This window comes from Mytilus trossulus, chromosome 1 (genome assembly GCF_036588685.1).
Source record: "Mytilus trossulus isolate FHL-02 chromosome 1, PNRI_Mtr1.1.1.hap1, whole genome shotgun sequence".
NCBI lineage: Eukaryota > Metazoa > Mollusca > Bivalvia > Mytilida > Mytilidae > Mytilus > Mytilus trossulus.
The window spans coordinates 60,823,635-60,836,148 of NC_086373.1; the positions used below are offsets into that span (position 1 = coordinate 60,823,635).

The 12,514-nt window shown below is 31.0% G+C and overlaps 1 protein-coding gene across 3 annotated transcripts in view; it reads right to left on the reverse strand.

Annotated features, from left to right (window-relative positions):
• The window catches only part of LOC134681014 (uncharacterized), a 117,257-nt gene that overhangs the window by 25,482 nt on the left and 79,261 nt on the right, over positions 1-12,514 (reverse strand). For 2 of the 3 annotated variants that reach the window (XM_063540375.1, XM_063540390.1), the window contains 7 exons: positions 10,373-10,502; positions 9,249-9,394; positions 7,067-7,221; positions 6,614-6,646; positions 4,210-4,339; positions 3,610-3,720; positions 2,467-2,654 (listed from right to left, as the gene is read on the reverse strand). In XM_063540375.1, coding sequence (XP_063396445.1) covers positions 2,467-2,654; positions 3,610-3,720; positions 4,210-4,339; positions 6,614-6,646; positions 7,067-7,221; positions 9,249-9,394; positions 10,373-10,502 — 893 coding nt within the window. The remainder of the gene's footprint in view (positions 1-2,466; positions 2,655-3,609; positions 3,721-4,209; positions 4,340-6,613; positions 6,647-7,066; positions 7,222-9,248; positions 9,395-10,372; positions 10,503-12,514) is intronic. The other variant, XM_063540382.1, reaches the window with a different exon arrangement.

A 12,514-nucleotide genomic window follows, 5' to 3' on the forward strand; every position in this document is an offset into this window, starting at 1 on the left:
TTCAAATCATGCTTCTCTAGTGACAGGGTTTCCGCTGGCGGTCGCCATTTTCGCAATTTGCGAAAAAATAATAATTGTGGCGATTAAAATTCGTCATTGGCGAAAGAATTTGGCGAAAGAAATATATATAACGATTTATTTTCAGCCATCTTGTTTATTTACTTTTTTCGAGTTTCTCTGACTTTACCGATCAGACAATACTCGGAATTCACCTTGAACTCGTTAAGATTTTGACAGAAAATCAATAATCAGCTGATTGCATTTATAGCTATTGTTAGCTACCGACATCAAAGGACTAATTAATAAAGGTGTTGATTGTATGATATGGTTAAATGGCTTCTGTCAAATGTCACAAAGGGATTTATAACCGCGTTGCGACGCACGTGTTAGAAGCAAAATTGTTTACGCTTCCTCTCCTTCTTTTAATGATAGTCCAGAAAAGAACTGTTGTTATGACGAAAAATGTTCAAAAGCAAGGAAGGTCTCTGATTTAAATCATTATCATTTAACTTTCATTTAGATCTTTGATTTGAGTGGGTACTTTAAAGTCGTTTCACTGACACACGTGATTCAAGCATATAGTTTGAGTTTTTTACGAAGGTTAGAAGTAGAAAAGAAAACTGTCGTTATGAAGAAATCTATTCAAAAGGTTGGCATGAGAATAACCCTTCAATGTAATGACTACACCTTGCAAGAGGGATCAACTTCAACTTCAAGTGATAAGGTGTTTTGTTTTGTTGTAAAAACCACTTCTTTTTTAAGGAGGAAGGGGGGGGGGGGGGGGGGGGGGGGGGGCTGGAAAAAAAGTAAAAATTAAAAAAAAAATATATTTGTGTTACTTGGCGAAAAAAATGATAAAAAATGATAAAGTGGCGAAAAATATATTGTTTTGGCGAAAGGGGTGGCGAAAAAAATAATTGACCCAGGGGAAACCCTGTCTAGTGATATGTTTTTTCTCAGTCTAGAAGAAAGAGACATAAGTCATTGACATTTCTCAGGTAAACAGAGACAAACACTTTATCATTGGTCTTTCAAACTTCAGGTTGATTATTTCCTAGTATCTGATTTAAGGACTATCTCCTTTCCATGAGATTGTAGCTGAGGATACACCCTCTCACCAAAATTATGATGCCAATATTTTCAACGTTTATTTTGGTTTTAGGATCAAACTTTGATTTTTATCATACTTTCATTTGAAAGAAGAAAATCAGGCAAAATTGATATAGACTAAGTTGACTTTTGATAGTTATGGTTATTTTTTAAGGTCATATTGCCCTTTTAGTAATTATTCATTACTCACTGGGCTTTTAAACATTATCATGCTTGACAAAAGTAGATAAAGTCTGAGGATAAAGTAAAGCAGTCAACTCCATATTTATAAAGTATTGTTTTATTTGACTTTGTCTTCCATGCACTCTAACGTTTTTTTTAACCTCAGTGTATTAAACTTAGTAAATTGATCAGTATCTAATTTCTTAAACTTCAGAAACAAGTTGATTTCTTGATATATCATTTAAACTAATTACAAAATGTAACTGCTCTTCTCACAAAAATCTTATCCCTATAGTTATTTCATTTTTGTAAATAATGAAATAACATCATTCACTCTAGAAGCTTTATCACAATAATGATAACTATTGATAAAAGTTGTTACCTTATCAGCAATATGATATCAGAATTGAATAAATAGCAGAATTTACATGGATAATTTGATATCATGTTTATCTAATAAGTCTTTTAGATAAATTAGTATATTGAATTATCTTATACATTCTATTATGCAATTCCATTGGGAGACAGATTTGTAAAAGCAAATTGCTTGTTTCTGAATCCCTAATATTATTTCATTGTATAATATGTTTAATGTTGATTTATCTGAATAAATATTGTTTAAACTAATTCCATTGAGAACAGTTCCTGCATCTGACTTCATCAGTACACAAGGTTCATACATTTGTCTGCACAGTTAAAAGAATATCCAATAAATTTGAAAGGCTTTTGCCAGAAACAATTTTTTACTTTTATTATACATAAATAAGAACTGAGAGATGAATCTTTGTCAACAAATCAAGCAGTATTGAGGTGCACCTTTGTTTTGAGTTTTTCTTCTATTGATCCTGCTCCTTGATAATTTACATGATATCAAATGGTCTTATCATTTACAATATACTAAAAGTACCCTTCAAGGAAAAGAGTCAGTTTCCTGTAAAAGCAGACACAAAATTAAAATGCATTACATATGTTTCTGCAGTATGCATATGTTTTCAACCACATTTATTAAATTATCTCCCATAAAAATAACATCTACGACTCCCCCTCCCCACATTTTAAGCAGTTTTATAATTGATTGATTAACAGAAGTTTAATGCTGTGTCAGTACGCATAGACTATATTGCTACAAGAACAATTTTATTAGGATAATTTATCAGGTTCTTCTGTTATTATAACAGATGCTTTAAAGCTTACATTCATAGCTAGTGGTGAAGGCTGAGGAAAATAGGACTTTCTTCTCCTGGATCTACGTCTTTCCTGCCCAAGCCATGTTGGTGCACTACAAATAGCCATAAAATCAAACGCAGTGCTGACTCTGTGTTGTTCACCTTCAGGTTTCTTATGTTCCTCATCATGCCCTTCATCTCCATGAACTTCTGATTCTGAAAAACACGTATTTTACAAGACTTAAAAATCAAGAAATATTTAAAGCATTTTAAGTTTTCAAGCACAACCTAGTGATTCAATGATTAACACATATAAACGCTTTTATTACAGGTTCAAAACTTAAGTACACTCTTGTCAAGCAGAAATAACTTAAAATTTCAAAATTTTGTAAGTTGTTTTTGTGCTTAAGAGTCTGACACTGACGAGCAATTGTCAGTTAACTCTTATAGTTTTCTTATGATGTTGTCCGGTTAAACAACTGTCACAGGTTAGGGGAGTTAAGGGGTCAAAATTATATTTAACCCTGCCAAATTCTTTATGCCTGTACTCCAAGAATTGTTGTTTGTTTTTTTTTGCGGCTTTTCATAATTTTTTGGCCTATACAAATAGGTTTTAAGTTGCTGTTGATTTTTTTTTATTTTTTTTTTTTGGGGGGGTCCTTTCCCCACTTTGGTATCCCAAGGCTTTAAGCAGATTATTGAAGGCCTATAGTAAATAGCACTTCTTGGTGAGCTATTACATTATTGAAAATTATATCACATCTCTTTACTTTTTCATTAGAAATCATACAAGATCTCCAAGATTTTCTTAAGTTTTAGATATCTTGTGTAGCAAATCAGAGTAAGGGTTTTCATCATATAACTGAGTATTCATCTTCTTTGAATCAGATGCAATGTCCGAATCAGTATATTGTTAATTCAGAGTAGTCTTATCAGCTTTATAAAACTACCCAATCAAACATTTATCTGTTTAATGTCTTTTCCAATTAGATAGTTCATTCAAATTATCAATTAAATGATTTCATTGCTGAAGAAACTTTGTCTTTCAGTTGACTTTATATAATTCATGATAAAAATATATAGAGAAGGACATTTCACAGCATTTCTAACTAATTCTGTAATATACAGATAAGATTCTTTATATAGTGGTACTCCTATCATGACCCTTTACCTTTTTGCACATCTTTATCCGATTTTGAATGTGAATGATGTTTTTTCTTCCGTTTGGTTTTTTTCTCTGGTGGTGGCATTTGATACACAGTATAATCAATATCAAAAATACCTAATAAAAATATCAAAAATAGTATACATTATCTTTTTTTTCAATTCATCACTACAACTTTTGGTATTTCAGAAAATTTGATATAAGAAGCAAATTTATATCATGGTGTATTTGTCTTCCATCATATTAAAACAGTTTCTAAAAAAAATATATTTACCTAAAACGGTTTGCCTTACCAAAAACTTGAAATAAATGAGAAATTATCTTATCAATAAATAATGAATGGTTGTGAGTTTGAACCAGGCTGATAGCAGGTGTGTTTGATTTTTATTAACTAGAATTGTCTACAGTCATGGTTCTCTTTGGCTACCTCCTTCAATAAAAACTGGTTGTTACGATATTGCCAAGATTACTTAAAGAGTCAACCCAACAACCAATCAATCATCATAATGACAGTTGAATATAGACAGAAGATTTTAGCTTTTACACTTTAAAACCCTCAAACACTTTCAAAGTCAGATATTCTATTTATTTTTTCAAATAAGGTACCTTTTTCTTCTCTCTTACAATCCATCATCATATTAAACATGGCTGATATTTGATCACATTTACTCTCATGAACTGTTGTCTCAACCTCCTCCTTTTTCATCTGTAGCAAGGAAGATAACTCTTCTATCACCTTAAAACATCAAAATTGTGTAGATTAGTCATTTGGATAATACCAATCTGTTATTTGGCAACAATACTTTTTTCAAATAATTTCATACTTGAGCATTTATGCATACATACCAGTACTATCTAATATTCTAATCATGCTTTACTCTATACTGTATCAAAATAAAGTAAATCATTCTTGGTACATCCATTTATTAAATGAAAACTATAACACATTTAAAATTTACAGCAACAATCTACTGCAAAACTGTAATTTATCTACAAACAATCTATAAATAAGCCAGGTGACAACATGTGCTAAAATAAGTTGTAGTAAATACTGCCCTTTCTATTCTAATTCAGCCTTCAAAATTCTATCCAACTACACATATTCAGGTATATCATGCATTTTAACACCTGACTACTGTTAAATAGATCTAGATCAAATTCTAATTGAAGTGACCAAGTTGCAAGAAAATAAGTAAACACATGTTTAAACCCACTGCAATATTGTTTGCACCTGTCCTATGTCAGGAATCTGATGTTGGGTAGTTGTTGTTTGTTGATGTGGTTCATAAGTATTTCTTGTTTTTTATAGATTAGATCATTGGTTTTCCCGTTTGAATGGTATTATACTAGTCATTATTGAGGCCCTTTATAGCTTGCTGTTTGGTGTGAGCCAAGGCTCTGTGTTGAAGACCTTACTTTGACCTATAATGATTTGCTTTTGTACATTGCCACTTGAATGGAGAGTTGTCTCATTGGCACTCATACCCCATATCTATACACATATGAGTTTGGTTGTAACTCTTTTAAAAATAAATCAATGTTTCAAAAAATTGTCTAATGATAAATCAGAAAGTTAAAAGAATATTGTCTCACAATACAAGTACTCTTTATCTAAATCTTGTTTCAGAATATAAATAAAGAACGTACAATAAACTTAATGCTTTGAATGCAATGTCACTCAACAAATATTTCAACATCCACCTATGTTTTTACAGTAAAGTGAGCAAAAATGTGAAAACAATATGTCAATGTGATATCTAAGCATTCATAATTTTGTTCTGAAAACATTTGTGTATTAATAAAATGAAAAAAGTTCAAATAATTGTGCAAATTTTCTAAGAATGGCCATTTTCAATTTATATAGATTACCTCGTTTGTTCAATATCAAAATAAGATGTGGTAATATATTACCATCAAGACAACTATCATTATCAAAATAAGATGTGGTAATATATTACCAATGAGACAACTATCATTATCAAAATAAGATGTGGTAATATATTACCAATGAGACGGTTTGTTCATTATCAAAATAAGATGTGGTAATATATTACCAATGAGACAACTATCATAACACAAAGAAAGATTGTAAAATTTCTATGGTTACTTCCTGTCATATACCACATACAAAATAAACCAAGCAGACCAATGCATAACAGAAGAGCATAACATAATAGAGACTGAGAAATGTCCATTGCCTCTCTAAAAAATGTTTTCATGCAAAAACAAAAGTGTAGCATTATCTTGAACTGAACTAAGTGTGTTTTCATGTTTTAACTTCCTTCACACATTCACATTCTATAGGTACCATGCAAAAAGAGGGAACTTTCAAAATATTTTGTTTTATACGTGAAAGTGGTTAATATCAATTGTCTTTACGTTATGTCTCATAATTTATAATCAATTACAGTAAAAACTTAGATCTCAATATTAAATTAAAATGAATATTCAATTTTTTTTGCCCATTCAAATACATGTATTGCCCCTCTGGTAAGCTGTTTTATAATATCTTTCACTTTTTAGAAATAGCTAACACACACTAAAATTGAATAGATAATTCTTCCAAATAAAGCTAATGCAATTAACTTCCTTATTTTTCACTTGATATCATCTTACCTTTATTTTTTTTTCCATCCATTTACTTTTTTTTTTAAATTATTAAGCTGTTTTTTTTATTTTAATTGAATTCAATGTAGTTGGCAAAACATTAAGTCACAGTATCGCAGTATCTAAACAAGAACATTTGACATGTTTAGAGAAATTGTGTCATTCATATTTTTAAGGGTAAATTGTTGTTGGTTTCGAAGCTTCTTCTGAATTTTTCTTTGAAAGAAAAAAGCTTTAAATAAAAGATTTCAAAATCAATTCAACAAACATCAGCAAAAATCATTGTGAAAATAAATCTTTTCACATTGATGTACAAAAATGGCCATGCCTAGGAATTGGAGAGATTTACATAGAATTTGACAATAATTGTTTTAACATCAAAACTTGCAGGTATTAGAATTACCTCATTTTCTAGTGAATCGTACAGAAGTGAATCCTATCAAAGAATAAAATTATTGTATTCATATAAATTCTACGGTTGATTATCACAGAGCGATTGTCTAAAATAGATATTTTTAAAGTCTTTAAGTATTTGTAAGCCACAACGGCATATATTAACCTAAGATTCTTAAATCATTTATTTGCTGATAATATGTTAAATACAGCACAACAACTATTTTGGTGACATGACATAGAGGTCAAACATATTAAACAATATAGCATTTTGACTTGAAATGTATCTAGAATACTATGAGCCTATGTATTGCTTTAATCCATGATTTTGATTTCTTATGCCTTTCAAGAAAAAAAACCTGGTTTATGACCCTACTAGACATGAATGTTTTCATGAAAGTTTCAACCACGTCAATTCACTCAAATTTTTTTTTTTAACTGATTTACTGCTACAACTACTTACCTGTGATTTCATGGTTTTATCTTTAGGATATTTGTGGAAGGTATGGAAAGACGACTTAACTCCCTGTGTCACCCATGGATGAATCTCTACATCCAGTAATGGAAGACGAAGATCACTAGAGGGTTCTAACAACTTTTTGAGCAAATTTTTACAATCTGAAAATATAGTCAATCAGAGTTATCTCTCTTTTCATGTATTTTATTTTTAAAGCTCTGACATGAGAAGTATTTGAGTTCGCTAATGTTTTGACAAATATAAATTTTAAATATGATGTAAGCAGCATATGAGTGCTTACATATTAAATTTTTGGTTATTTATATCCAATAAAGACAAGACAGAATCACTATTAAAATGTTTGTTGTACAAAATAATTGCATAGTTTGGCATAATTTGTACTCTAAAGGAAGTAAAATCTTCCAAGATTTGTACACACACAGTGAAACTAGTCATCTTTTTTCTCTAATGTATATCTCTTTAAGACCCTTTAACAAAATGTCATCCATTTTGCACTTATACAATTAATTTAATGTTACACATATGCAGTGTGTCTTTTGTGATTAAATCAAATCTATGTGATGAAGTCCTACTAGAAACATTGCAATGTGCACTAAGATTAGTTAAATATTCTTTAAATTTCTACCACTCTGTTAGTGATGACAATAAGTCCCAGAGGAAAGCCAAACTTATAAAAACAGTGATTTTATTTCACTATGATTTAAATGATATATTTTGTCAGTATAAGTGTGAGTAGTTCATTCTATCAATTGGGTACCAAATAGCAGGTTATTTTTGCAGGTGTTAAATTTCACGGTTTTCATTGAATAAGGTATACAAAATATTTTGGCCATTTTGTTCTATCCTCGAAAAAAAGCGAAAAATTAAAACTTCGTAAAAAAATAACACACTATACAGTATTTGTTTTATAATGTCAACTTTTTGAGTAAATACAATCTTTTAATTTGTTTGTCTAAGCATTGATAAAGGTTATTAAAAAAAAAATGTTTGCCCCACGGAAATTGTTGTACAATAAATTTTCTTTGGAAAACATTGTTTACAAAAGCAGTTTTATAACATCAGAGACAAAAAAATGTTTGCCCCACGGAAATTGTTGTACAATAAATTTTCTTTGGAAAACATTGTTTACAAAAGCAGTTACATAACATCAGAGACATAAAGCCAAATATTACAAAGAGTCACTGTGCTCACAGTGAGTCTAAATGACACAGATTTAGTATGTTGACCTAGTTATTTTGTGCTCACAGTGAGTCTAAACGACACAGATTTAACATTGTGTTCACAGTGAGTCCAAATAACACAGCTAAGCTTTAGTATGTTGACCTAGTTATTTTGTGCTCATAGTGAGTCTAAACAACACAGATTTAGTATGTTGGCCTTTTTATTTTGTGCTCACAGTGAATCCAAATGACACAGATTTAGTATGTTGACCTAGTTATTTTGTGCTCACAGTGAGTCTAAATGATTCAGATTTAGTATTGTGCTCACAGTGAGTCTAAATGACACAGATTTAGTATGTTGGCCTTTTTATTTTGTGCTCACAGTGAGTTTAAATGACACAGATTTAGTATGTTGACCTAGTTATTTTGTGCTCACAGTGAGTCTAAATGACACATATTTAGTATGTTGACCTAGTTATTTTGTGTTCACAGTGAGTCTAAATGACAAAGATTTAGTAGGTTGACCTAATATTTTGTGTTCCAATGAGTCTAAATGACACAGATTTAGCATGTTGACCTAGTTATTTTGTGCTCACAGTGAGTCTAAATGACACAGATTTAGTAGGTTGACCTAATTATTTTGTGTTCACAGTGAGTCTAAATGACAAAGATTTAGTATGTTGACTTAGTTATTTTGTACTCACAGTGAGTCTAAATGACAAAGATTTAGTAGGTTGACCTAGTTTTTTTTGTACTCACAGTGAGTCTAAATGACACAGATTTAGTATGTTGACCTAGTTTTTTTGTACTCACAGTGAGTCTAAATGACACAGATTTAGTATGTTGACCTAGTTTTGTTGTACTCACAGTGAGTCTAAATGACACAGATTTAGTATTTTGACCTCATTATTTTGTGCTCACAGTGAGTCCAAATGACAGATTTAGTATTGTGCTAACAGTGAGTAAATGACATAGATTTAGTATGTTGACCTAATTATTTTGTGTACCTTTTGTCAGGTGGATCATTTCTCTTTCATGAATTTCTACCAGGCCTCGCTCTATTTGTTGGAATAACTTCTGGCGTCTATACTGGTCTGTGTAGGCTGTTGTGAAAGGCAGTTTACCAACCAGCATGGCATACATGATAACACCACTGTAATATATCAATAAATACTAAAATAATAAAAACTAATCTAAAAAATATTCAACTAGTGACCAAACAATACATTAATTCATGAAAGCGTGTCTTGACAATACCAATGTATGACATTTAAAATGTCTGGTTTTTATTTCAATGGCAAATCATGTTAATTCATTGCAACAATGTAATAATACATGTGTGGCAGAGAAAATAATAATGTTTTTCAACTTGTTAGTTTAAACATATTTTATTTGCTTAACTATACGAAAGGGATGACACACAAGTTAATCAAACTTATAGTCTTCTTTCAACTTGTTTGTCTAATTAATCTAAATTAAGTAAATTATTGTGTGTTTGTGTATTTTTGCTTTCACTATTTCAAGTCTTCTACATGCATCAGAATTTCTTATGCTGGAACATACCATTTTAAAATACTTTTATTTTTGTTGTTATACAATTTTGTTGTTGAAGAGGACTTTTAGAGGACACCTAATGTAATGGTCTCATCATTTGCTGCCATCATTGTATTTTATCCACTGTTAAAATTGATTGATTCTGTCTTCAGACAAAATCCATCAAACTGGTATGGCTCAAATATTTATGAAGCCACAGCAGTATTGAAATAACCTTGAAAGTTTCATTTGTTAGCATATTTAGAACTTTTAATCTGTACCGTCAGAAAGGTTGTAAAAAGAGAGGCCCACATACAAAATGTTAAACCTAGACTACTGTACTAAATAGAGCTTGCTATCAATAGATAGTGCTATAAAACTAGGTTTGATCCACAATTTTCTTCATGGCATAAAGAAATGTCTGTACCATGTCAGGTATATGACAGTTGTTTTCGATTCGTTTGATGTGTTTGTAAAAGCTTTATTTTGCCATTTGATAAAGGACTTTCTGTTTTGAATTTTCTTAAGTGTTTGTTATTTTACTTTTCAAATAACAGAGGCAGTCTGAGGAAGTAGGAATGCACAATATTATTCTTACAGAGCCCAGATATCAATTTCAGGTCCATATTTCTCACTCATCTCAAAGAGTTCTGGAGCTGCATATTCTAAGGATCCACAATGGGTCTTCATCAGCTCATCTCTAGTAAAGGTGTTACTCAGGCCAAAATCTGAAAAAATATCAAAAAATTAGTTTCACAAATATTTGGTCTTATTCTACAATTTCCATCACTTATTTCAAATCAGAATATAATAAGACAATGGTCAGTAGGTCTGTTGATCCAATAAGTCTTGTTTAGATAACAATATGCCATTTAAGGGTACAAACTAATAGGTCTTAGAAAATTATGTAAAGTAAAAAACTGGCGGTCATCTTGGGTGCACTAAAAGGGTAAACAGATCCTGCTCTTTATGTGGCACCTGTCATGTTGCTCAAGGTCAAGTTTGTTACAATTAAGGAAAAGAGGACAGCATTGCAGTTACAACAATTGAAACATAACCATGGTTAGTTGTGTAACTGTAATTCATATATCAATAGGACCTATGAGCTACGGTTACACATCTACCTAATCGGTGGTCATTTATGTCATACAATACAATTTATCCATTAATTTATATTGAGTTCGTAAAAATCTTCTTCAAAGAGAGAAAATATAAAAAAAAAATCAATTCTAACCCAAATCATTTGAAAATTAAAAAAAATGATCATTAGCCATCAGGGTCAGTCTAAGTAATTCTTCGTGTCGATGGGAGTAAATTCATGAAGTTCAATTCTTAGCCAATATGTGGACTGACAGCACTGTCATTATAGCAAACCATTGGTAATTCAGTCCTCAATAAATTGTGTAGAACAATCCTTCATACAGCATCAAACGTGATCACGTTATCCAGATCAATGAGACTTGTACCATTTATTTCCATAAATAGTTTTTTATGATAAATTATAATAAGATTTTCGTGGTTGTCTGATTCTTATCTTGTTTTTATTATATTCTACATTATAACTCTGTTGCACTTATCATCCATAACTTTTCCATTTTTGTCTGTTCCATTCCATTTATAAGAAATCCCGTTAAAAACTCTTTATTTCAGGAAATGACTTGTGTTATTATTGTATAAGTGATTTTTTATTGAAACTTTCCTATTTATAATAATGATGCATGTTTATGTAAGATTAAGACAACTCAAGCTGTGATAAAAAGAAATGTACAAGCTACAGTTTTTAACATTAGTACCATTTAATTTGGCAACAACATTTATGTATGCCCATTTTTTTTCCTTATAAATTATCATAAGGAGGAAAAATATTAGATTTTTTTTATACCAACATCAACTGAAGCTATAAATTTAAATTTGCATCAGGCAAATCATGTAAAATAAAATAATTATTATGGAACATCTGCTGGTTTTTGGTTTTTTTACTTTTTTTGGCCTGTATGACCTAATCTCCATTTTAATAGTTTTCTTGCCAATACTCAGTGGTTCTTTCAAGGAACTAATTCTAGCTCCCTCCAATAATAAAAACTGACCACTATGAGATAACATAGCAGGGACTGATCCAGCCATTATAAAAAGGGGATTTCCCAACCCAGGATAAGGGGGGGGGGGTGTTTCCAACCATATGTCCCCATTAAAATGCATCGATCGGCCAAAAAAAGGGGGGTTCCAAAAAAGGGAGGTTCCAACCCCTGGAATCCTCCCCCTGGATCCACCACTGCAAAGAGATTACAGTGGGGACGTACAGCAACAATCAATCAATTGATCTAAGTTGGTAAACAAAGATTAATTAGCAGGAAATTTGGACTGACACTGGACTTATAGGCTTAAAAGAACCTGATTTTCTATCCAGTGTCATCATTTTACAGTTTTCAATTTAGAGACTTAAGTAAAAGTCAAGAATCTATCATTCCGTGGTTGTCGTTGGTCCAACTATGTCTGTTATATTTGTTATTTTATAAATTGTATTGTTACAAATTAGATACAAATGTTGTTTTCTTTTTTTTAAATTAACGCAACAGCAGCCATATTTGTTGATGGCCTCAACGAATATCCAGGTGAAACAGTAAAAGGAGTATGTTGATTAGACACTGAAATAATATATGCATTGGAGTAGGAGAGATCTGTTTGTGCCAAAAATGCGTCCTTTTGCGCCACAACTTTTTTTGTCCAATGCTACGTTTGT